The sequence below is a fragment of the Colobus angolensis genome, unplaced genomic scaffold (assembly GCF_000951035.1).
Source record: "Colobus angolensis palliatus isolate OR3802 unplaced genomic scaffold, Cang.pa_1.0 Scaffold3, whole genome shotgun sequence".
NCBI classification, from domain to species: Eukaryota; Metazoa; Chordata; class Mammalia; order Primates; family Cercopithecidae; genus Colobus; species Colobus angolensis.
In genome coordinates this window covers 12,348,473-12,372,622 of record NW_012116265.1, presented here as the reverse complement: position 1 = coordinate 12,372,622, position 24,150 = coordinate 12,348,473, and the positions used below count along the sequence as shown (strand labels likewise).

The 24,150-nt window shown below is 40.4% G+C and overlaps 1 protein-coding gene across 1 annotated transcript in view; it reads right to left on the bottom strand.

The window, feature by feature from the left end:
* STON2 (stonin 2) overlaps nt 1–24,150 on the bottom strand; it is a 177,211-nt gene that overhangs the window by 87,600 nt on the left and 65,461 nt on the right. Inside the window, exon 5 of the mRNA XM_011949465.1 lies at nt 20,804–21,001. Within this exon, the coding sequence (XP_011804855.1) occupies nt 20,804–21,001 (198 nt within the window). The remainder of the gene's footprint in view (nt 1–20,803; nt 21,002–24,150) is intronic.

Sequence of the window (24,150 nt, the reverse complement as noted above, 5' to 3'; positions counted from 1 at the left end):
TGGCAGGATACAAAATCAACACACAAAAATCAGTAGCATTTCTACACACCAATAATGAACTAGCTGAGAAAGAAATAAAGCAATCCTATTTACAATAACTACAAAATTAATCCCAGGAATAAATGTAACCAAAGAGGTGAAAGACTTCTACAAGGAAAACTACAAACCATTGATTAAAGAAATTGAAGAGGACACCAAAAAACTCGAAAGGCATCCCATGCCTATGGATCAGAATAACTAATATTGTTAAAATGACCATACTACCCAAAGTAATCTATAGAGTCAATGTAATTCCTATCAAAACGCCAATGACATTCTTCTCAAAAATAGAAAAAACAATCCTAAAACTCATATGAATCCACAAAGGAGCTCTAATATCCAAAGTGATACTGAGCAAAAAGAATCATCTGAAGGCATCATACTACCTTAAATTCAAAATATTCTTCAAAGTTATAGTAACTAAACAGCATGGTAATGGTATAAAAACAGACCCATAAGGCCAATGGAAAGAGCCAAGAAATAAATCCATATATTTACAGCCAGCTGATTTTCAACAAAGGTGTTAAGAACATACATTGGGGAAAGGACACCTTCTTCAATAAATTGTGCTGTGAAAAGTGGATATCCACATGCAGAAGAATGAAACTAGATCCCTGTCTCTATCCATACACAAAAATCAACTCAAAATAAATTAGACTTAAACCTAACACCCGAAACTACAAAATGACTAGAAAAAAGTAGCAGAAACACACCAGGGCATTGGTCTGGGCAAAGATTTTATAGCTAAGACCTCAAAAGCATAGGTAACATAAACAAAAATAGACAAATGGGACTATGTCAAACTAAAAAGCTTGTGCACAGTTAAAGGAAATAATAATAGTGCGAAGCGTCAACCTATTGAACGGGAAAAAACATTTTCAAACTATTCATCTGAAAAGGGACTAACATTCAGCATATATAAGGAAATCAAACAACTTAAATGCAGAAAACCAAATTTCCCATTAAAAAGTGGGCAAAGGATCAAACAGACACTTTTCAAAAGAAGACACACAAATGGCCAGCAGGCATATGAAAAAAATGCTAAATATCACAAATTATCAGGGAAATGCAAATCAAAGCCACAATGAGACATCTTACCCCCATCAGTATGATATTATCAAGAAGACAAAAGATAACAAATGCTGGCCAGCAAAGTGAGAAAGGGGCAATACTGCTGCTGGGAACGTAAATTAGTACAGCCATTAATGAAAACAGTGTGGAGATTTCTCCAAAAACTAAAAATAAAACTACGATATGATCCAGCAATACCATTACTGGGTATTTAACCAAAGGAAAGGGTATCTGTATATCAAAGGTGTATCAGCACCCCCCTGTTTATTGTATCACTATTTACAATAGCCAAGATATGGAATCAACCTAAGTGTCCATCAATGGATGAATAGATAAAGGAAATGTGGCATACATACACAATGGAATATTATTCAGCCAAAAAGATGGAAATCCTGACATTTGCAGCAACATGGATGGAACTGGAGGTCATTACGTTAAGTGAAATAAGATAGGCACAGAAAGACAAACGGGCAAGTTCTCACTCATTTGTGGGAGCTGAAAAAGTTGATCTCATGGAGGTAGTGAGTAGAATCATAGCTATCAGAGACCTGAAAGGGTATGTACAGAGGTTGGTTAATGGCTACAAGCATACAGTTAGAGAGAAGGAACAAGTTCTGTTGGTAGGATGACTACAGTTAACAATAATATACTGTATATTTGAAAATAGCTAGAGAGAATATGTGAAATGCTCCCAACACAAAGAAATGATCAAGGTGACAGACACCCTAAATACCCTAACTTGATTATTATACACTGTATGCATGTATTAAAATATCACATATACCCCATACATACATACAAACATTACGCATCAATAAAAAAATTGTAAGAGAAAGAAAAAGTGTTTTCCAGGCTCTGAGGGCCTCCATCTCCATTGGCTCCACTGCTTTTAACTTTCTGCATGACTGAATTGAATCCTTAAGAAAGGCAGTCCATTGTTTAATTCAGAGGAAGAAAAAAGAAAAAAACTTTCAGAGAGGAATGAAATGAAAAATAATCAGTTGCGCCCAGTCAATCTCTTACGTTTTTAAACAATTCACAGAATGGGTGGGAGGCAAGGAATTACAAGGCCTGGCTCTGCTCCTAAAACTTCTAGGCCTTGGCTTTCTTACCCGTAAAATGTGGAAATTCGACTAAATAATCTCTTAAGTTTCTTCTAACTTTAAAGGTCTGAGATGCTTACAGAAATCAAAACTCATTATGATTCTAAAACCAAAAAAGAAGACTTATTTCCAGAGGCTTTGGGGTTAATAAAGTAATAATAAACACTGGCCAGGGTACCCTGTACCAGCTACCATGGCTTGACCACTTAATGTCCACTGATACTTTGTTGAGCGCATGTTAACATTTTATGTTTAAAAAGCATAGCTCATAAATCTTTTTGAAGCCCTGACTTTGCACAAGAGATTCAGTGAGCAATTTCTAATGTCATTTAAATCAGTGGTGTTAAATTACTCATCTGGGAAACTACTTAAAGCTAGGAACACCATCTTTCATGGGTGAATCTGATGATTATTTGAAATGCTATCTACATTTAAAATATTCAGTAAAACAGTTCAGAATTATGAACGGAGGAACTACTTTCCATTTTTCTCAATTCTCTTTCTAGACTCAAGTGCTTGAGACTAAAGTATTTGGAGGTAAGCTCTTTTTTTTTTTTTTTTTTTTTTTTTTTCTGGCGGGAGGCAAGGGACAATGCTGATACAATGCGGGAAAAATGGGAAATACGGCTTTACAAAATTCACTGGACACCTCCCTAATTCCAAGCATTATGCTGGAAACCAGACTGTGAGGACAATCCAGAAATGAAAACACTACTGCCCTGGAGGACTGAAGAGTTTGTTGGGGAGATAACATCTATGCCAAGAGCTCTCCTAAAATAAGAGGTGACAGGAACTGTGACACGGAGCAAAACTCATGAGAGAACCTGCTTGGGATAGCTTACTTTGAATTTTTTCTTTAGGACTGTATACTTGGCACAAAGTAAGAACTGTGTGAGAGAAAACATTATTTTAATTTGATCTTATATAATCAGCAGGTCTTTGTCATGTGGACAAAAATGGAGTTATTAAGGTGAAAGCAGCAGTAGAGGCACAAAGATGTAAATTTTTGAAGGATAATGGGGGGAAAGAGTTTGATACAGATTCTGTCCATTCAAAATGCTAAATCCCTTTTAAATCTGCTCAGTTTTTTTCTAACCTAGTCCAGTTCCCCAGTCCAGGCCACCATCTCTCTTGCCTGGATACTGCCCTGACCTCTAGCTGGTATGAGGTTCCAGCCTAGTGGCTGGAACACAGTAGTTCCTCATTTCTTGAATAAATGAATAGTTGGCATTAGACATTAGATGCACAGAGTCTGTGCTTCATTGTATAAGCATCAGAGGTGTATAAGCAAAGCAGGGATTCTTGGCTGTTTTGTGCTATCGACCGTTTGTCAGTCTCCTAAAGCCTAGGATGCCTTCTCAAGACAATGTGTCAAATACATGAACAAATACATATGACTTAAAAAGAAAGTATATATTAAAATACTTATCTAATATTAAAAACCAACTTCATGAGTTTCTGATATAACAATATCAGCACTTCTTTATTAACATATTAATACTATTATGATTAATGGTAGTATTACCATTATAACAACCATAATAATGCTACCATTATTATGGCTAATACTACTACTAATACGACCATTAATAGAGCCAAGAACTACCATGATTTCCAAGTAGCAACTGTAAAAGATAAAGGCTATCTTAAGATGTCTGTCACAACTATAATGTGCTATGGAGGCATCTATGCTTTCTGTTGGTGACTAAGTGGAAGGTACTGCTAATGTTACTGGGGTTTGTTGCCTACATCCATAATTTAGGGACATGCTCATCTCATTAACCTCCCTAGGAGCTGGAGACCATAAAGATGTAAATCATCCAAGTTCATGGGCCCTCTGGATTCTAAGTGGTTCCATATCTAGTTTGAATCACCTGATTGGAACTGAAAAAACACAGCATCTTAAACTCTGCCCTATAGGATTGGGAACAGAGGAGTGACTCTTCCCGAGGGCCGAGCCATAGGAGGGACAGAGCTGCATAGTGCTGACAAGCCTGGATGTCAGTCTTAATTTTAGCACTTGACTAAAGTGTGACTCTGGGCATTGGTGTCCTCATCTGTTAAAGAAGGATCATAACACTAAAAAGAACATCACAGAAGATAATCAATAAAAAGCATTACAGTTGTCACCTCCTCTTCAGTATAAACACATTAGCAATTCTGAAAGGGACTTGCAACAATCTCTGGTTGGAGACTACAAGTTTTTTATTAAGAGCTTCTGAAATATCTCGTTTACACCACCCTTTTGGAACACAGCATCTTAAACTCTGTTGCGCTTTCTTAGATTTTGCTCCACACAGATGGTTCAGTAACTACAAGAATATATTTCAATATCATGGAAAAGCTTTCCCCAAGTCACCATAAATAGGGAAGAAAAATATGGTTATTTTGGTCAAAGAATGTATAGAAGAGTAATATTCTGAAATATGTAAACTTAGAGAGCATTCTTCCACTGCACCTCCACACATCTACATGTATTAATTTAAAAAAAATTAAAAGATGACAGTAAAATTCAAATAAGAACAGGAAAAAAATGGAAACTATTGGATAATAGTCTAACATTTGAAAACATGGGGAAAAGTTTTATTTCCACACTAGTCACATCCATGTGTTCTCTTTTAATTCTTACCAGTCATGAAAATACATTTCGGTGAGCAAATACACTTAAGCCTAGGTGATTGGAGAAAAGGTTTGGAAATGAAGGTCTTCTAGCTCTATATCAGAAAATTGAATTTAGGACATTAACAAGATGACAGAATGGGAGGTCCCCGCTTCACTACCCCCGACAAAGAGTTCAACTAGCAACTATCCACAGACAGGAACACCTAGGTGAAACCCCGCAAATTGGAACAAATCTCAGTCACCTACACGGTCCACAGGATGAAATGAAAACCTCATGGAAAGGGTAAGAGAAATAGACTCACTTCAATCACTTCACTCCTCCCACTCCCTCCAGGTTGGCAAAGGGCCAAAGAGTGGATTCTCCTTGGAACCACGTTTTCTACAGAGGAAAAAGAGAATCAGAGACAGACACCCAGCTTCCCTAGGATTCTTAAACACTTCCCAGGAAGCCCACGGTCATTTCAACCTCCACCAAGACCTGTGTCCAGAAGGAAACCATTCATCTAAAACACCGCGGGTCAGGTAGAAACAAAGCAAGAAAGCAGAGCCCACAGCAACCAGGAATGTAGACCTTGGTGGTAGCTCTGTGTACTTGCCAGTGGTGGCTCCCTATCAGAGTTACTAGCTAACAGCATAGCCCACCCACAAAGCTGATCTGCCGTACGCCGTACCTTAGAGTTTGAACAGTTCTCAACCCAGCCTCAGAGCCCACCCCAAGGCCCCACAGAGCAAAGAGGCAAACCTCAACTATGTATTTACACAGAGAAAAGCAGAGGAAAACAAAGCAGCTTGTCCTATCTTTCCTGATCAGAAACTCCACCTGATCTCTGGGCTTCTCCTGCAACCCTGTCTAGCTGCTAAACTCAAAGAGTGGTATCACCTGGCCAGGGAATGCACCATGTGGCCTGGCCCAATCTGAGGTGACTATAGGGTCCATCCAGCAGCTCAGCCTGACTGCAGAGGTCAGCCAGTGGTCTCACCAGATAGCGGAGCCCAGCCAACTACCCCATCAAAATGCAAGACAAAGGCAGCAGCCCAGCCATCTAGAGTATCTGAAAGCAAGTTCTTCCCAGGGTCCTTACCAGTTGTCCTATCAGATTCACTAAACAGTGAAGGCCTACCTCTGCAAAAGAACACCTTAACAGCCAGAAAAGTTGGCTGCATCCTGAAATACACAGATATCAATGCACGAACACAAGGATTACAAAGACTTAGGAAATCATGACATCTCCAAAAGAAACTAACAAAGCTCCAATGATGGGCCCAAAAGAAAGGGGGATCTATGAAATGACAGACAAAAAATTCAGAATAATCCTCTCTAAAAAGTTCAGTAAATGACAAGAATATACAGATAAATATGAAATAAAATTTGGAAAATAATACATGAACGAGAATTTTGACAAAGAAATACAAACAACAACAAAAAATAGAAATCCTAGAGATAAAGAACACAACTACTGAAGTGAAAAATGCAACAGAGGCTGGGCATGGTGGCTCACATCTGTAATCCCAGCACTTTGGGAGGTTGAGGCGGGCAGATCATGAGGTCAGGAGTTCAAGGCCAGCCTGGCCAACATGGTGAAGTCCTGTCTCTAATAAAAATACAAAAATTAGCTGGGCATGGTGGCATATTCCTGTAATCCCAGCTACTTGGGAGGCTGAAGCAGGAGAACTGCTTGAACCAGGACCCAGGAGGCGGAGGTTGCAGTGAGCCGAGATCACGCCCCTGCACTCCAGCCTAGGCTACAGAGTGAGACTCCGTCTCAGAAAAAAAAAAAAAAAAAATGCAATAGAACACTTCAACAGCAGGCTTGACTAAATGGAAGAAAGAATGAGTGAACTCAAAGACAGAACATTTGAAATTATCCATTCAGAAGAGAAAAAAAAAAGAATGCAAAAGAATGAAGAAAGCCCACAGGACTTATGGATGAGGCACCATCAAGACACCTAACCTTCACATGATAGAAATTCAAGAAGGAGAAGAAAGAAAGGGAGCCAGAAAGCATATTTTAAAAAATAATAGTTGAAAATTTCTCTAACTTGAGGAAAGATGACAACATCCAGGTACAGGAAGTGCAGAAGTCGCCAATAAAATTCAACCCAAAGAGGAGTTCACAAAGACACATAATCAAATGATCAAAAATTAAAGACAAATAAAAAATTATGAGAGCACCAAGAGATAAGAAATACATCACATACAAAGGGGTCCCAATACAACTATAATCAATTTCTCAGCAGAAACTCTGTAGGCCTGAAGAGAGTGGGATGATACATTCAAAGTGCTGAAGTAAAAAAGAAATCTGCCAACCAAGAATGCTTTGCTCAACAAAGCTGTGTCTGAAATGAGGGAAAAATAAAAAATTTTCCAGACAAACAAAAGCTAAGGGAGTTCATTGCCAATACTCCTACCTTATAGGTACTGATAAGTGAAGTTTTTAAAAGTTGAAGCAAAAAGCTGCTGTTAAGTAATAAATAATGTAAAAATTATGAAAGCACAAGACCCAATGGTATAAGTAAAGCAGAACCATATTCAGAATACTCTAAATATACTATAATGATGATGTCTAAGGCAATTTTATCTCTAGCATTAAGGGTTAAAAGACAAAATTATTAATAACAACTATAGCTAACATAAATTGTCAAAGGATACCCATTACAAAATAATATAAATTCTGACATTAAAACCAGAAGGTGTAGGGGGAGGGAGGAGTAAACATGTAGAGTTGTTATATACAATCAAAGTTATCATAAACTTGAAACAAGGCGGTCTGAAGTACAAGATGTTCTAGGTAAGCCTCTTGGTGATCACAAAGCAAAAAATCTTTAGTAGAAGAGCAAAACAAAAGTACAAAGGATCAAAGCATACCACTACAGAAAACCATAAAATCACAAATGAAGTCAGAAGAAAGATAGGAAAATAATCTACAAAACAACCAGAAGGCAATTAATAAAATGGCATGGTAAGTTTTTACCTATCTATACTTACCTTGAATGTAAATTGATTAAATTACTCAATAAAAAGACATAGAGTGATGGAATGGACGAAAAAATAAGACCCAACTATATGCTGAGTCACCTCCCTTTTAAAGACACACATAGACTGAAAGTAAAGGAATAGAAAAAGATATTCCACGCAAATGGAAACCAAAAGAGTGCTGGGATAGTTATACTTATATCAGGCAAAATAGACCTTATGTCAAAAAGTGTAAGAAGAGACAAAGAAGGACATTATATAATGATTAAGGGGCCAATTCATCAAGAGAATACAGGCCGGGCGCGGTGGCTCAAGCCTGTAATCCCAGCACTTTGGGAGGCCGAGACGGGTGGATCACGAGGTCAGGAGATCGAGACCATCCTGGCTAACACAGTGAAACCCCGTCTCTACTAAAAAAATACAAAAAGCTAGCCGGGCGAGGTGGCGGGCGCCTGTAGTCCCAGCTACTCGGGAGGCTGAGGCAGGAGAATGGCGGGAACCCGGGAGGCGGAGCTTGCAGTGAGCTGAGATCCGGCCACTGCGCTCCAGCCCAGGCGGCGACAGAGCGAGACTCCGTCTCAGAAAAAAAAAAAGAGATTACAATGATAATATCGAAGCACCTAAATATATAAAACAAATATTAAAAGATTGAAGGGAAAGACATATTGCAATATAATAATCATATAGGACTTCATACTCTGTGTTCAATAATGGGCAGATCAACCAGACAGAAAAGTAATAAGGAAACACTGGACTTGAACAACACTTTAGACCAAATGGACCTAGCAAACATATATAGAACATTCCATCCAACAGCAACAGAATATACATTCTTCTCAAGCACATCCAGAACATTATCCAGTATAGATCATATGGTGGGTCACAAGACAAGTCTTTTTAAATTAAAGAAGACTGAAATCATATCAAGAGTGTTTTCTGACTACAATGTAAACAAATAGAAATCAATCACATGGAGAAGTTCAGAAAATTCACAAATATATAGAAATTAAACAACATGACTCTGAACAACCAATGGATCAAACAAGAAACTAAAAGGATTTAAACATATCTTGAGACAAACAAAAACAGAACTACAACGTATCACAACTTATGGGAATGGCAAAGGCAGTTCTAAGAGAAAAGTTTATTGCAATGAACGCCTACATCAAAAAAAATAAGGAATATCGCAAGTAGTAATTTAATGTACACCTCAAGAAAATAGAGAAAGCTGAACAAACTAAGCCTGATGTCAACAGAAAAAAGAAATAATAAAGATCAAAGCAAAATACATGAAGTAGAGACTAGAAAAATACAAAAGATTAATGAAACGAAGAGTTGATTTTTTGAAAAAATAACATGGACGAACTTCTAGCTAGACTAAGAAAAAATGGAAGACACAAGTAAATAAAATGAGAAGTGAAAGGGGAGACATTACAAATGATCACAGAAATACAAAGGATATTAAGAGAATATTATAATTACATGCCAAAAAATAGGATAACCTGGAAGAAATGGATAAATTCCCTAACAAATGTAATCTACCAAGATTGAATCACAAGGAAATACAAAATCTAAGCAGACCAATAACCAATAAGGAGACAGAACCAGTGATTGCAAAAAAAAAATTAAAAAAAAAAAAAACTTCCATCAAAGAAAAGTTCCAGGGCCCAGTGGCTTTACTGCTGAAGTCTGCCATTAGCCAGGTGTGGTGGTGCACACCTGTTGTCCCAGCCACATGGGGGGCCGAGGGCAGAGGATCGCTCAATCCTGGGAGGTTGAGGCTGCAGTGAGCCGTCTTCATGCCACTATACTCCAGCCTTGGCAACAGAGTAACACTTTGTCTTAAAAAAATTGTTTTTAAATAAAGAAGAATGCCAATCCTCACAAACTCTTTAAAAAAATTAAAGAGAAAACACTTCCAAACTCTTTTAAGAGGCCAGTATAGCTCTTTTTTTTTTTGTCGAGAGGAGTCTGGCTCTGCCGCCCAGGCTGGAGTGCAGTGGCCGGATCTCAGCTCACTGCAAGCTCCACCTCCTGGGTTTACGCCATTCTCCTGCCTCAGTCTCCCGAGTAGCTGGGACTACAGGCGCCCGCCACCTCGCCCAGCTAGTTTTTTGTATTTTTTAGTGGAGACGGGGTTTCACCATGTTAGCCAGGATGGTCTCGATCTCCTGACCTCGTGATCCACCCGTCTCGGCCTCCCAAAGTGCTGGGATTACAGGTTTGAGCCACCGCGCCCGACCTTATAGCTCTTCTTATAAGCCAAACAAAGATATTACAAGAAAAGGAAACTATAGCAAAGGATCCTTCATGAACATAAATTCCAAAATCCTCAACAAAATACTGGCAAACTAAATTTAATAGCACATTAAAATAATCATTCACCTATAATTAAGTGGGATTTATCCCTGGGATGCAAAGATGTTTCAATATATGCAAATCAATAAATGTGATAATCACATTAACAAAATAAAAGATAAAAAACATATGATCATCTCAGTAGATGCAGCAAAAACATTTGACAAAACTCAACATTCTTTAATGATAAAAAAATAACAAATTAGGTATGAAAGGAATGTACCTTAACACAGTAAAGGCCATATGTGATAAACACACAGCTAACATTATATTTAACAGTGAAAAACTGAAACTCTTTACCCTAAGTCCTAGAACAAGACAAGGATGCCCACTCTTGCCACTTCTATTCCACATAGTATTGAAAATCCTTAGAGAAATTAGGCAAGAGAAAGAAATAAAAGGCATCCAATTAGAAAAGGAGGAAATGAAATTGTCACTGTTTGTTGATAACATAATCTTACATATAGAAAACACTTAAGATTCCACCCATAAACTGTTACAACTAATAAATATACATAATGAAGTTGCAGGACATAAAATCAACACACAAAAATCAGCACTTTTTCTATACACCAACAAATGTTCTGAAAACGAAATCAAGAGAACAATCCCATTTACACCATCTACAAAAAAGGAATAAATTTAACCAAAGAGGTGAAAACTATAAAACACTGATGAAATAAATTTAAGAAGATACAAATAAATGGAAAGATATCTTGTGCTCATGGATTAGAAGAATTAATATTGTTAAAATGACGATACTACTCAAAGTAATCTACAGAATCAGTGCAATCTCTATCAAAATTCCAGTGTCATTTTTCATTGAAATAGAAAACAATCCTAAAATTCCACATTGACTTAAAAACAAAACAAACACCAAATAGCTAAAGCTGTCATAAGCAAAAACAACAGAAGTTGGAGGTATCACACTACGTGACTTGAAAGTATACTACAAGGATATAGAAATTAATACTAGCATAAAAATAGACTCATTAACGAATGGAACAGAACAGAAAGCCCAGAAATGAACCCACACATGTACAGTCATTTGATTTTTGACAAAGGTGCCAACACCTTAGGAAAAGAATCATCTCTTCAATAAATAGTGTTGGTAAAACTGGATATCCACATGCAGAATAAAATTAGACCCGTATCTCACACCATATACAGAATCAACTCAAAATGGATTAAAGGCTTAAACATAAGACCTGAAACTGTAAAACTATTGGAAGAAAACATAAGGGAAAAACTAGACAATATTGGTCTAGGCAATGATTTTTTACATTTGACCCCAAAGGCACAGGCAACAAAATAAAAAAGACAAATGGGATTAAATCAAAATAAGTTTTTGTACAACAAAGGAAACAACAGAGGGAAGAGACAAACTATGAATCTGGAGAATATATTTGTGAGCCACACATCTGATAAGGGATTAATATCCAAGATATGTAAGAAACTCAAACAACTCTACAGAAAGAAAACAAATCATCTGATTTTAAAATAGGCAAAGGACCTGAAAGACATTTCGCAAAAGAAGACATACAAAAGGCTAACAGGCAAATATATATATGAATATAAATATATATATATAAATATATATATATAAAATATGCAACATCAATAACCATTAGGGAAATGCAAATTAAAACCACCATGAGATATCACCTCACACCTGTCAGAACGGCATTATCAAAAAGATTAAATATCAGTAGTGTTGGTGAGGATGTGGAGAAAAGGGAACCCTTGTATAATGTTGGTGGGAATGTAATTTTGTACAGCCATTATGAAAAAGGCTCCTCATAAAACTAAAAATGGAATTACAATATGATCCAGCAATCCCAGTTCTGGGTTACTCAAAAGATTTGAAATCAGTATGTCAAAGGGATGTCTGCATGCCCATGCTCACTACAGCACTATTAAACAATACACAAGTTATGGAATCAACCTAAGCGTCCATCAGTGGATGAATGGATGAAGCAAATGTGGAATATATACACAATGAAATACTACTTAACCTTTAAAAAGAAAAATATTTTGTAATTTGCAACAACATGGATGGACGTGAATAACATTATGCTAAGTGAAATAAGCCAGGCACAGAAAAATAAGTACTACATGTTCTCCCTTATATGTGGAATGTAGAACAACCGAACTTAAAGAAGCAGAAAGTAGAACGGTGGTTACCAGAGCCTGGGGAGATGCAGGGAATGGGTAGATGCTGGTCAAATGGTACAAAGCCTCAATGAGACAGTAGTAATAAGGTTTTTATTTCTTGAAAATATATTACACGGTGTGATGAACACAGTGACTAATACTGTATTTTAGACTGGAAAATTGCTAAGAGAATACATTTCAAGTCTTCTCACCACAAAAAATAATAAGTATTTAAGGTGACAGATATGTTAATTGATTTAATTGTTCCACATTATATTAAAAAATCATAACATAACTTTGTACCCCATAAATACATATAATTTATCCACTCACAATTTTAAATTTTTAAATTAAAAAAAGATTAATTGATTCCACAAAGATCCACTGTGTAATTTCAATGTGCCAGGCAACATGCTGGGGATATACAATGGAGGTGGTTCCTGCTTCCACAAAGGTCTCGGTCCAGCAGAGGACTCCTAAACAAAGAATTGCAGTCCGGTAAAATAAGCACATGAGGGGGGTTTGTATATTGCTCCTGGGAAATGCAGTGGAGGCAGCACTGCATCTGGGGAAGGCTCTCTATAATTGCTCCTTCCAGCAAGTGACTGTGTTCACAAACACCAGCCTCCCACAGTACACCAGGCAGAGCCCAGGATGAGCCCAGGAGAGACTTGGGTTGAATCCCAACTACTTTTCTATTTGTGTGACTTTTGACAAATCATTTAACCTCTTGAGCTGTTGGCTCTGAAAAGGGGACAGCAATATGTACTTTTAAATTGTGAAGATTAAATGGGATAATATATATATAAAGTATATAGGACATTCCTGGCACATAGTAGAAACAATGACACATAGAAACAATTTTTAAAATTATATGTAAAAATCCTTTTAATGGCAAAAAAAAGCTGTTTGTAGATTATGACTTCTTCATGGGAAAATATCACATAGCTTACTTTTCTCTGTATTCTCAGTAACTGATAAATGGTAAGAACTCAATAAATGTGTTTCTGAGAAACTTTTGAACCTCCTGGAAAAAGCTTCAAACAAAGCAATCATTAGAGTTTTTTGGTTTTAATAAGGATTAAAATCTAAAATGCACAACAAATGAAGACAAAAATACATGAGAACAGAAATGAGGCCAAATTTGTATTTGTTAATGAAACAGTGAAAAGATGTGATTTGTTTAAAAAAACTGCTCTGCTGTTCTTCCATTTTAAGGAAGGAAAATACTGTTTAGGAAGAAGATGAGTATCTCTGACTTTTGTAGCTAGGAGAAAGAATTTTAAAAATTAGTTAACTTGTTTTTGTTTTCCAAGCAAAATATATTCAAGGTTAAAAAATATCATAAAATAGAGATGTGCCTTAAGAACGACAAAAATCTCCTGTAATCCCATCAAGCACAATGGTAATTACTGTTTACCTGTGAATCTGGGCCCCACTCTGGTTTGGAGCTCTATGAGCTGCAGCAGGATGACAGCAAAGCAGGCAACAGAGAAACATGTTATATCTTGTACACAGCCATGCAGCCCAGGTGACGCTCTTAATAAATAATGACAAGAGAACCTTTCTGAGCGTCTAAAAAGTAGTTGTCACAAAAATTTGAGGTTCCGCAGGCCACAACTCCCTACTCACTCTGGGAAATCACTTTGGGACACCCTTTGGGAAATGCTGGACTCTAAAATCCAAATGGAATACAAACACTTGTTTCTGAGAAAAAAACTTGAGTTCAAAATCTCTAGGGATATCCTACTGCTCTGGCAGAAGTCCACTGTGATCCGTTAAATGCAAATGAATCAAGAACATCTGGTCTAAATTTGTTTTAAAGCCTATGGGGGTTTAAATACAAAGAAAGTTTGGCAAAATAGTTTTGAGTCTGCTGAATCTAGAATTTTATATTTTTTAAAAAGGCCAAGAGGTTTAGCAGAGCAAGAGACAAAGTAAGGCTAACTTTATAAAGTTAACTAATACAGGTAGGTTGTCAAAATACTTCTTTCTGGTTTCCCTAGCTCTCTAACACTTTAGCAGTGTTAGAAAACACAGCTAAAATGGCCTGTACTTCCAAGTCAGATTTGCCAATTTATGTATGTTTGGGTTTCTGAACACCACTATCTGACCAAGTAGGCAGTAGAGGTTAATGAAAAGCTAAATGTATATATGTGTGTGTGTGTATACATCACATATATATAAATATAAATTATATATCTACATACATATAACTTCAGGAATTTTCAAAGTCTTTAATAAGCTAATACATGTTATAAATTTCCAACAAAGGGGGCACAGCATGACCTAACATGCTGGCCCCAGCATCTGGATATCTTTGGCCTTCTGCATGGGACACACTTTGGGAAATGCTGGACTTTTAAGTTCAAGTGGGATACAAATGTCAGGGATGCAGATGATTTTAGCCACCTGTATGGCAAATCCACCTGATAGCAATAACATAAGCATAGCCTGAGAAGGACCCCGTATAGCAGACGCACATGAATGTGTGTGTTGAGCTAAGAAATCCTGGCATAGCCAACTTGGGGATTTGTTCCTTGTCTATGAGGAACATCTGAGCCCCCAGCCCATCCCAAGGAACACAGGCTATACAGTGGATCAAGGCCCCAAGTTCTGGGTTGAATAAAGGTTGCCAAGTGGAAGTAGTTAGCAAAATGGTGCTAACTGAAAATGCTATATAAACTGCATGCTTTTTGCAAGTGGTTGCTGTTCTGTCCAGTCTCCCGCCACTGGACTCTCTTCCCTGTATGTAAGCCTCCAGTAAAGGCCCATGTCTTGTTTGCTGGCCCTGGGTCTTTTCTTCAGCCTCTTGAACCTGGTGCCATCCCCACTAGAGTTGACAGGGGTTTGGCACAACACCACCTACAATCTCAAGCTCTCCATTCAAGGATATATTAAACAATTATTAAACACCTGCTATGTGCTTCATCCAGTCTTGACATTCCTCAGTTTACACATATCTGAGCATTCTAATCCTACACTTAAATCTATACTTTTCTTATGCGTAAAAGAGAACTTGGACAGGCGCAGTGGCTCATGCCTATAATCCCAGCACTTTGGGAGGCCGAGGTGGGCAGATCACCTGAGGTTAGGAGTTCAAGAGCAACCTGGCCAATATAGTGAAACCCCATTTCTACTAAAAATACAAAAATTAGCCAGACATAGTGGCACGTACCTGTGGTCCCAGGTACTCAGGAGGTTGAGATGGGAGGATCGCTTGAACCCGGAAGGTGGAGGTTGCAGTGAGCCGAGACCATGCCACTACACTCTAGCCTGGGTGACAGAGTGAGACTCTGTCTCAAAATAAAAATAAAAATAAAAAAGAACCCAACCAAAGCCTACTACTTAAGAGCAGCTTGTGTGCAAGCATTGTGTGTTTTCTCTTCCCTGGTTGGAATGAACTTCAAAGGCACAAGGTTTGCTTTTATTCCCTCAACCCTCTTACTGTTCACCAACCCACATGAACCTAGTGGCATTACAGAGCTACACTGACTGGTGAAAATGGCAGAGTGTGCCCACCTTGTCTAGACAAAGGAGACACCTGTGGAGATGAGAGGTAAGAGTGGAGTGAAATGTTGTTTGGGATCTTCTCCTGCCATCTGCTCTTGAGAGCAGACCTCAGAGCTAACATCAACACTACTCTCCAGCTCTGACCCCCGCACCCTGTGATTTAACCAAGGTGAGGGGATTTGTTTGCCTTCCTACTAATTATCCCCTTGGTGAGAAAATGAGAAAAAAAGTGTAGGCTGATCAGAGTCTTTCCCTCCACGATTCCGCTGGGAATTAGATTGCCCTGCGGGGCTGCCAGATCCCGGCAGAACTCTGCCGCAGGTGACAGGGAGGAGGCTGTGGCTCTGCTCTTGGCAGCCCACTACCAAGCAAGGGGGCCAAGGCAAATAGGCTGGGCCCAGAGCACCGCAATCCCTCTCCAAACAAGAGCTGACTCACAGAACATGAGGTGCCCAGTGGTTACCCTGACACACTGTGCTCTCACCAGGAAGAGCCCAGCTCAGCTGAGGGAGCTCCAGATGAGGCTGCAGTTCCGAGGAGCTCCTCACCCTCTATCACCCTCTGCAATGCTAAAGGGCACGGGGGGGGGTGGGGGGGGGACAGTGACAAACATCTCCCCAAGGCAGTTCCTCCCAAGGTTCCCCAAGCACAGAAACCAGTCATACCGAACTCCCCACAGCGTCTCTGTATTTACCGCTTGCTACTGAGAAATGCAAAGCCCTTCTCAGATCTCACTCCACATGCTATGGTCTGGGTAACAGCTCTCTTTGGGGGTAACAGAGGAGTGGACAGTAATTATCCTTATGTCCCATATCAAATGGAAATGAGGCAAAGAGATATTAAATTAAGATGTTTGTATTCCTACAGCACTTTGCACTGTACGAAACACACTCATATGTGTACCATCACCCTGACTGAGCAGGATCGCTCAGTTCCATTTTACAAATAAGTAAGTAAAGCTCTGAAGAAATGACTTACCCGGAGGACAGACTGATGAGAATCTGCGCCATAACCCCAGGGGGATTCAGTTTCCCCAACTGGAACCATCCAGCCTCAAAGCAGGGCACTCCTAGAGGTTGGCACTGCCACAAGCCTGGTGCCAGGCAGAGGGCAGGACATCACCTGGCTGGAGGAGCTCTCAATAGCTCAACTGAAAGCATTTTTTTCTTCCTTTTTTTTTTTTTTGAGACCAAGTCTCACTCTGTCACCCAGGCTGGAGTTCGGTGACACGATCTTGGCTCACTGCAGCCTCCGCCTCCGGGGTTCAAGCGATTCTCCTGCCTCAGCTTCCCAAGGAGCTGGAATTACAGGCACGCCACCACGCCCAGCTAATTTTTGTATTTTTAGTAGAGATGGGGTTTCACCATGTTGGTCAAGCTGCTCTCAAACTCCTAGCTCCAAGTGATCCACCCACCTCAGCCTCCCGAAGTGCTGGGAATACAGGCACGAGCCACCACGCCTGGACAACTGAAAGCATTTTTAAATTCCCTGCTACTGGAGTAAATGGAGAAATGTCACAGATGGAAAAATACTTGTTCATTCTCCTAAACTTTGTCTTTCCTTCTCCTCCTTCTATTCTGGGACCCAGGACGAGTTAAAGACTTTTCTAAGCCAGAACCCTACCCTGTTTGCACACGTCAGGATGTTCTAGAAGAGCCTCATGGTTACCACAGCTCAGGATGCATCCAGACACTGACTCCACGGCCTACGGAGCTGCTCTCTGAGGACTCACTTCACTGCCTCTCCTTTCCCAGGCTCATGGAGATATACCACCTGTCACCTCTGGGCCCGGAGGGCAGATGGAGGTGAGATGTGAAGGAAGACTGCATCGTCAAAGCAGATGGAAGCATCCCCTAGCACCTGGGCCATCCTGGGTCCTAGCTTGATTACTAAAGAATAGGGAGATTTCAAAGTAAAATGCCCAGAAACTCGTTTACAGAACATAATACTGTGGGCACACAGCAGTTATCTGTAAGCATGCACATCTGTTAAGGACAAATGAACTTTATCCTCAAGCTCTGCCTGCTACACATCTTGTTTTAAATCCCTTGTATATATGCTCGTATGCATCCTCTATACACATCTGTACAGAAAGTCTGGGGGGTAACATAGCAAATAAATTAACTACGGTGACTTGAGGCACTGCCAGGTTTGGGAACTGGCTGGAAAAGGGTTTGGAAGTTTCACTGAAATTCAGGTCATCCATTTCTCAGTGGTGTTCTCTTAACAAGTTGCTTTACCTTTCTCAGACTCAGTGTCAACTAGGAAATGGGGAGAATGACACCGGCCTCGCAGGACTGCTGTGAAAGCCAGAGATCATACACCTCATATGCTGGCACACAGCAGATACTCATTAAATGCTATCTATAACTATTACTACTGCAAAAGAGGATGGGGCTGGGTGTGGTGGCTTACACCTGTAATCCTAGCACTTTGAGAGGCCAAGGCAGGCGGATCACCTGAGGTCAGGAATTTGAGATCAGCCTGACCAACATGGCGAAATGCTGTCTCTACTAAAAATACAAAAATTAGCCAGGCGTGGTGGCACACACCTGTAATCCCAGCTACTCGGGAGGCTGAGGCAGGAAAATCACTTGAACCTGGGAGGCAGAGATTGCAGTGAGCCGAGATTGCACCACCAGACTCCAGCCCGGGTGACAGAGTGAGACTCTGCCTCAAACAAACCAAAAAGAGGATGGTTGCCAAAAAGCTATACCTCTACCCTCCCTGTAGCCATGGAAACTGCCTCTTGTTGAATAAGAGCATCCCTCCTCATTCTCCAGTCCCAGATTTGCCTTTGAGTCTCTGGTATAAACTCTGCTGTAGGGGCCAGTTAGTTCCTCATGAGGACCACGTGTGCTGGCTATTCCAACACACCTGTTCCCGACTTGCAACCTTAGATCCATTCTATCTGCTCTGGTGACTGACTTCTGTGGGCTGCTTCCCCAGGGCTTCATGCCCTTTGGCCTCAGGCTAGGATCTGCCAGTTGGAAACACCAGCACCAGATCCGGGAATTTATTCTTCCCTATCTCCCTGCTTGGTCAAATCTCTACAGTGGCTCTGTCCTTTCTGTCGCCATAGCTCCTGTTGGGCAGCCCCTCTTCTATGATTCCAGTGCTTGCTTCCTCTGTAGGTGGTCCCTTCATTAAGCTCTCTCCAGATAAACATTTTCGGGGCACCATCTGCTTCCTGCCAGGACCCTAACCAAAACACGGGAGGTTTTCTTGATGCAAACTATAACACTGTTAGAATGACTTTAGAACAAGGAGATGTTAAAAATAATGATAAGCTGTGGAGGCAGACTAATAATGTCTAGTTCAGGCTAGGGCTCTGATTTTCATTACTTGAACCTCCAAGAATTAAAGCAACTTTCATCTAACAAGAAAGTCGACAAGACAATAAAAAACAGCCTAAGCCTAGAGATCTTGTCTTCTCCTTCAGCGAGGGGCCATTTTGCAACTCCCCAAAGCAACAAGAACCTTGCAGCAGGAAAGAGAACTTGTTTCATCCCTGATGGACACTTACTCTGTGTCAAACATCATGTAAGCTATTCTACATAAACCGTCTCATTTGGAGCTGATAACAACTTGGTGAGGTATACCCATTTTTCAGAAGAGGAAATAGAGTCATAAAGATAGTAAGGACGTTGTTCGAGGTCACACAGCTGGTCAGTGCAGAATCAGGGTTTGAACCTGAGAAGTCTGGCTCTGGAGTCTGGGTAGCCTGAACCAATGCTTAGGTGCCTCCTCCCTGGTAAGGGGGCCGAGAGCAATGAAAAGTGAAGCAGGGAGGCAAGCTCAGCCTCTATTCCTAACAGCCTCAGCTGCTGAAGGTGTGCTCGCATCCATGAGATGCCCCCACTGTGGAAATGGGGCCTTGGGGGCATATTTCAGCCACCGACCAGGATCATCAGCCACAGAGACAAACCAGAAGTGAAGGAGTGTCTGTGAAAACAAAACACTATAAAGAACCACAGCTTCTGAAGACAAAGCAGGTCCATGATAAACTAGGATTCTCTGCAACATTATCAAATACCAAACCAAATCCTGCCTGAACCCCTCAGTCTGCAAGACAGATCCCTCTTTATACTTGTAAAATTCAATGGCACATAGCATGAGGGCAAACATCCAAAGCTTAAAAATGACCTAGAAACTCTGAACAACATTGAGAAGGAAAAACAAATGCTGTCAACACACTGGGTAATTTCATCCACAGAGAAACGAGCAGTAACTTCATCCCTTTCAGAAGAAACCAATCTCTTGGGCCAAATAACCAAAACACCAAGAACATCTTTCCAATGCCAAGAATCTTTCCAATGCCATTTCCAAACCTTGCCTATAATTCAGCACTTGTTAACAGACCCATATTCCACCTGCAAAGAAAGCCAGCATTCCATCTTATGCCTACTGGAAAGTTTAATAAATGAGGTATAGTGCATTGCCAATTGACGTATCACTCAACCAAGGCACAACAGAATAAACACTTAACTGCAAAATGATTTGTAATCTGAACACAGTGGCTGAGTCTTGATTCTCATTCTGCTTCACGTAACATTTGCTTTTTGCTGCTTAAATCTACCTCCCTCTTATTGAAAACACAAGATGCGTGGGTAGTAGGATGAAAGATTCAGCCTTGTACATATTTACACATAGTTCAGTAATCCCAGGAGAAAATAAATTGACAGAGAATGGTATTTATACCAAACAGTCAGAAAACAACATATTAAGATACACTGTCAAATGGTTACCCAGTAAGAATAATCTGCCAACCAAGGATCCAATCTGTGTATACATCTTCCCCAATGCAATTTCTTGCCACTTTGGGTTCTAGTTTTTTGACTGGATAACAACACCTGAACTCATTCTGCAAAGGAAGCCAGCTGCAGCGATTTTTAAAAGGACTTTAAAAGTGGGCTTGGGTACACCAACAGTGATTTGCAAAGCCCTCTGGCTTAGAGCTCCATCTTACCAGTCGAGTCAGCCCCAGAAGCCTGACCACTCGTCTGCTCCTCAGCATTGATGAGCTGCAGGTCTGTATACGAACATCCAAAGCTAGGACTGCTGGTGTCTTCAGAATGGGTGGTCCAGCTGCTCTCAGAAGTCAGAGGGCATCTCCCCAGGGAGTCAAAGGAAGGGCATGTCCAGCAGGGTATGGTCAATGGTAGGGCTGGGGAGAGACCAAAAACCAAAAGCATACAATATAAATAGTTGTACTTTGTCTTTAGTGCTTATCTTACTTTGACGTTGCTCACATCCTATGAAATCTCAACAGTCGTACAAGGCAAGGAAGTCTTGTATGGAGAGTATCACTCATGACACAGACAGAGAAAACTGATTGACTGAGACCCCATGGTGAGTCAGTATCAAAACAAGTATGAAAAGTAAGGTCCCAGTTGGGCGCGGCGGCTCACGCCTTTAATCCCAACAGTTTGGGAGGCCGAGGCGGGTGGATCACGAGGTGAGGAGATCAAGACCATCCTGTCTAACACGGTGAAACCCCATCTCTACTAAAAATACAAAAAATTAGCCGGGCGTGGTGGTGGGCGCCTATAGTCCCAGCTACTCGGGAGGCTGAGGTAGGAGAATGGCGTGAACCCGGGAGGTGGAGCTTGCGGTGAGCCGAGATCGCCCCACTGCACTCCAGCCTGGGCAGCAGAGTGAGACTCCGTCTCAAAAAGAAAAAAAAAAGAAAGACAGAAAAGTAAGGTCCCAGGACTCTCCAATCAAAGAAAATCTCACTAAAGGAACACAAGTTACTTCAGGGTCTAATTTTACTTCTTAACTTACATTTCAGCTTCTTTCAAGCCCAAACTACAGGAATCTTGCAGTTTCACCCTTACTGTTACATTTCCTCCATTTGTAGTGGCACAAAAAAACTCACCAATTTACACTGAAATATTAGAGCCAGTTTAGGTTAAAGGATAAAGAGTAGACATATAACTATATACGAACATGTATGTGGCATGCCCCTGCTTGCTTTGAGTTGACTGTAACTGGAGATCCTGCTGACTGCCACCTATACAAATGGAAATTTACTGAGGCTGCCAACCTGCATGCAATACAATGAAAAATACCTTTCAGGGGAAAATGGACAAAGCTCGGTTTTATCTCCTTAGCCTTGAGAACCAAATCAGACTTTAAAAACTACTTTAGAAAGGTTTTTAAAAATCTTTCAAATTTGAAACTTTCAAATTCTCCTAATTTGTCTTTAGTTAATTTCCTATCACACGCTGTCTCCACGGTGCTGCATAAAAATCGTATCACGGCCGGGCGCGGTGGCTCAAGCCTGTAATCCCAGCACTTTGGGAGGCCGAGACGGGCGGATCACGAGGTCAGGAGATCGAGACCATCCTGGCTAACATGGTGAAACCCCGTCTCTACTAAAAATACAAAAAACTAGCCGGGCAAGGTGGCGGGCGCCTGTAGTCCCAGCTACTCCAGAGGCTGAGGCACGAGAATGGCGTAAACACGGGAGGCGGAGCTTGCAGTGAGCTGAGATCCGGCCACTGCACTCCAGCCCGGGCGACAGAGCCAGACTCCCTCTCAAAAAAAAAAAAAAAAGAAAAATCATATCATTATGGCCAGACACGGTGGCTCACACCTGTAATCCCAGCACTTTGGAAAGCCGAGGCGGGTGGATCACCTGAGGTTAGGAGTTCAAGACCAGCCTGCCAACATGGCGAAACACCATCTCTACTAAAAAAAATACAAAAATTAGCTGGGCATGGTGGCGGGTGCCTGTAATCCCAGCTACTTGGGAGGGTGATGCACAAGAATCGCTTGAACCCGGGAGGTGGGCGTTGCAGTGAGATTGCGCCATTGCACTCCAGCCTGGGCAACAAGAGAAAAACTATTGCAAAAATAAAAATAAAAACAAAAAAAGAATCATTTTAAATCTACCAACAGGTACTGAAAAAAGTGCTGAAATCTACCAACAAGTACTGAAAACAGCCTAGGTAAGACAGGAAGAATGAAAACAAGAGAAACTACCATGTATTGAGTACCCATCAAATGTCAGGTATTTTACAAATGTCTTGTTTCATCCGTCTATCTTGAGAGATAGGCAGTAGTCTTATTTTAACTCAACGACATTAAGAAACTTGCCCAAGATGATAAAGTCAGTTCTCCTGCCAGGAAAACTAAACAAGTAGAAAAAGAAAAATTGAGATTTAAGACAGAAGAAAGAATAAACATCAATGCTTGCAATAGTATAAATATAAAACTTTTCATTCCTTATTCTCTTAGGCATTTGTAAAGCATTTAGGTCCTTTTTCTGGAGTGTTCATCACTCATATCCTCTTTTCTTTAAAAATGTCACCCTTTCTGCATATTCCTGAGCTATTCTCTCCAAAGAAGCAAGGTCCCCTTCACTGCTTTATTTTTCCTTAGCGTTATCACTGTCTAATGTACTACATGCCCATGTCTTCCATACTAGAATCCAAGCTCCTTGAGGGGGCAGGGATTTTTATCTATTATGTTCACTTCTATAACCCCATTCCTAGAATAGTCCCTGGTATAAAGCAGACATTCAACAAATATTTGTTGGTTATATGAAGAGAAGCACCACGAATCATTCCATAACAGTCTATACTAAATACGGAATATTAAAATTGGACTGGTATCTATAACCCTCACCCCAAACACAGAAAAACATTAAAATACTAAAAAAGAAGAAAAATTTTTTTTATAAACCAACCAAAAATAAAAAGCAAAGCTAAATTTATAAAAGTTTGCTATACGATGCCATTTCCTATAGTATGGTGGTTTAGATACTTTAAACTACTATGGAAGGCCGGGCGCGGTGGCTCAAGCCTGTAATCCCAATACTTTGGGAGGCCGAGATGGGCGGATCACGAGGTCAGGAGATCGAGACCATCCTGGCTAACATGGCGAAACCCCGTCTCTACTAAAAATACAAAAAACAAAAAACTAGCCGGGCGACGTGGCGGGCGCCTGTAGTCCCAGCTACTCGGGAGGCTGAGGCAGGAGAATGGCGTGAACCCGGGAGGTGGAGCTTGCAGTGAGCTGAGATCCGGCCACTGCACTCCAGCCTGGGCGGCAGAGCGAGACTCCGTCTCAAAAACAACAACAACAACAAAAACTACTATGGAAACAAAATTAAAATATTTGTGAAATGTAATAACATTATTTAAAATACATCACAGGGTGAGCAACAAAGTAAAGAATCATCAGAGGCGGAGTGAAAGCTGCAACCCCAAAAGAGTAAACAGAGGACACAAGCTGATTTTTACTCTCAAGATTTTGAACAAACCAAACTCTTGAGTTTTCCAAACCTCTTATAAAGAAGACAAATGA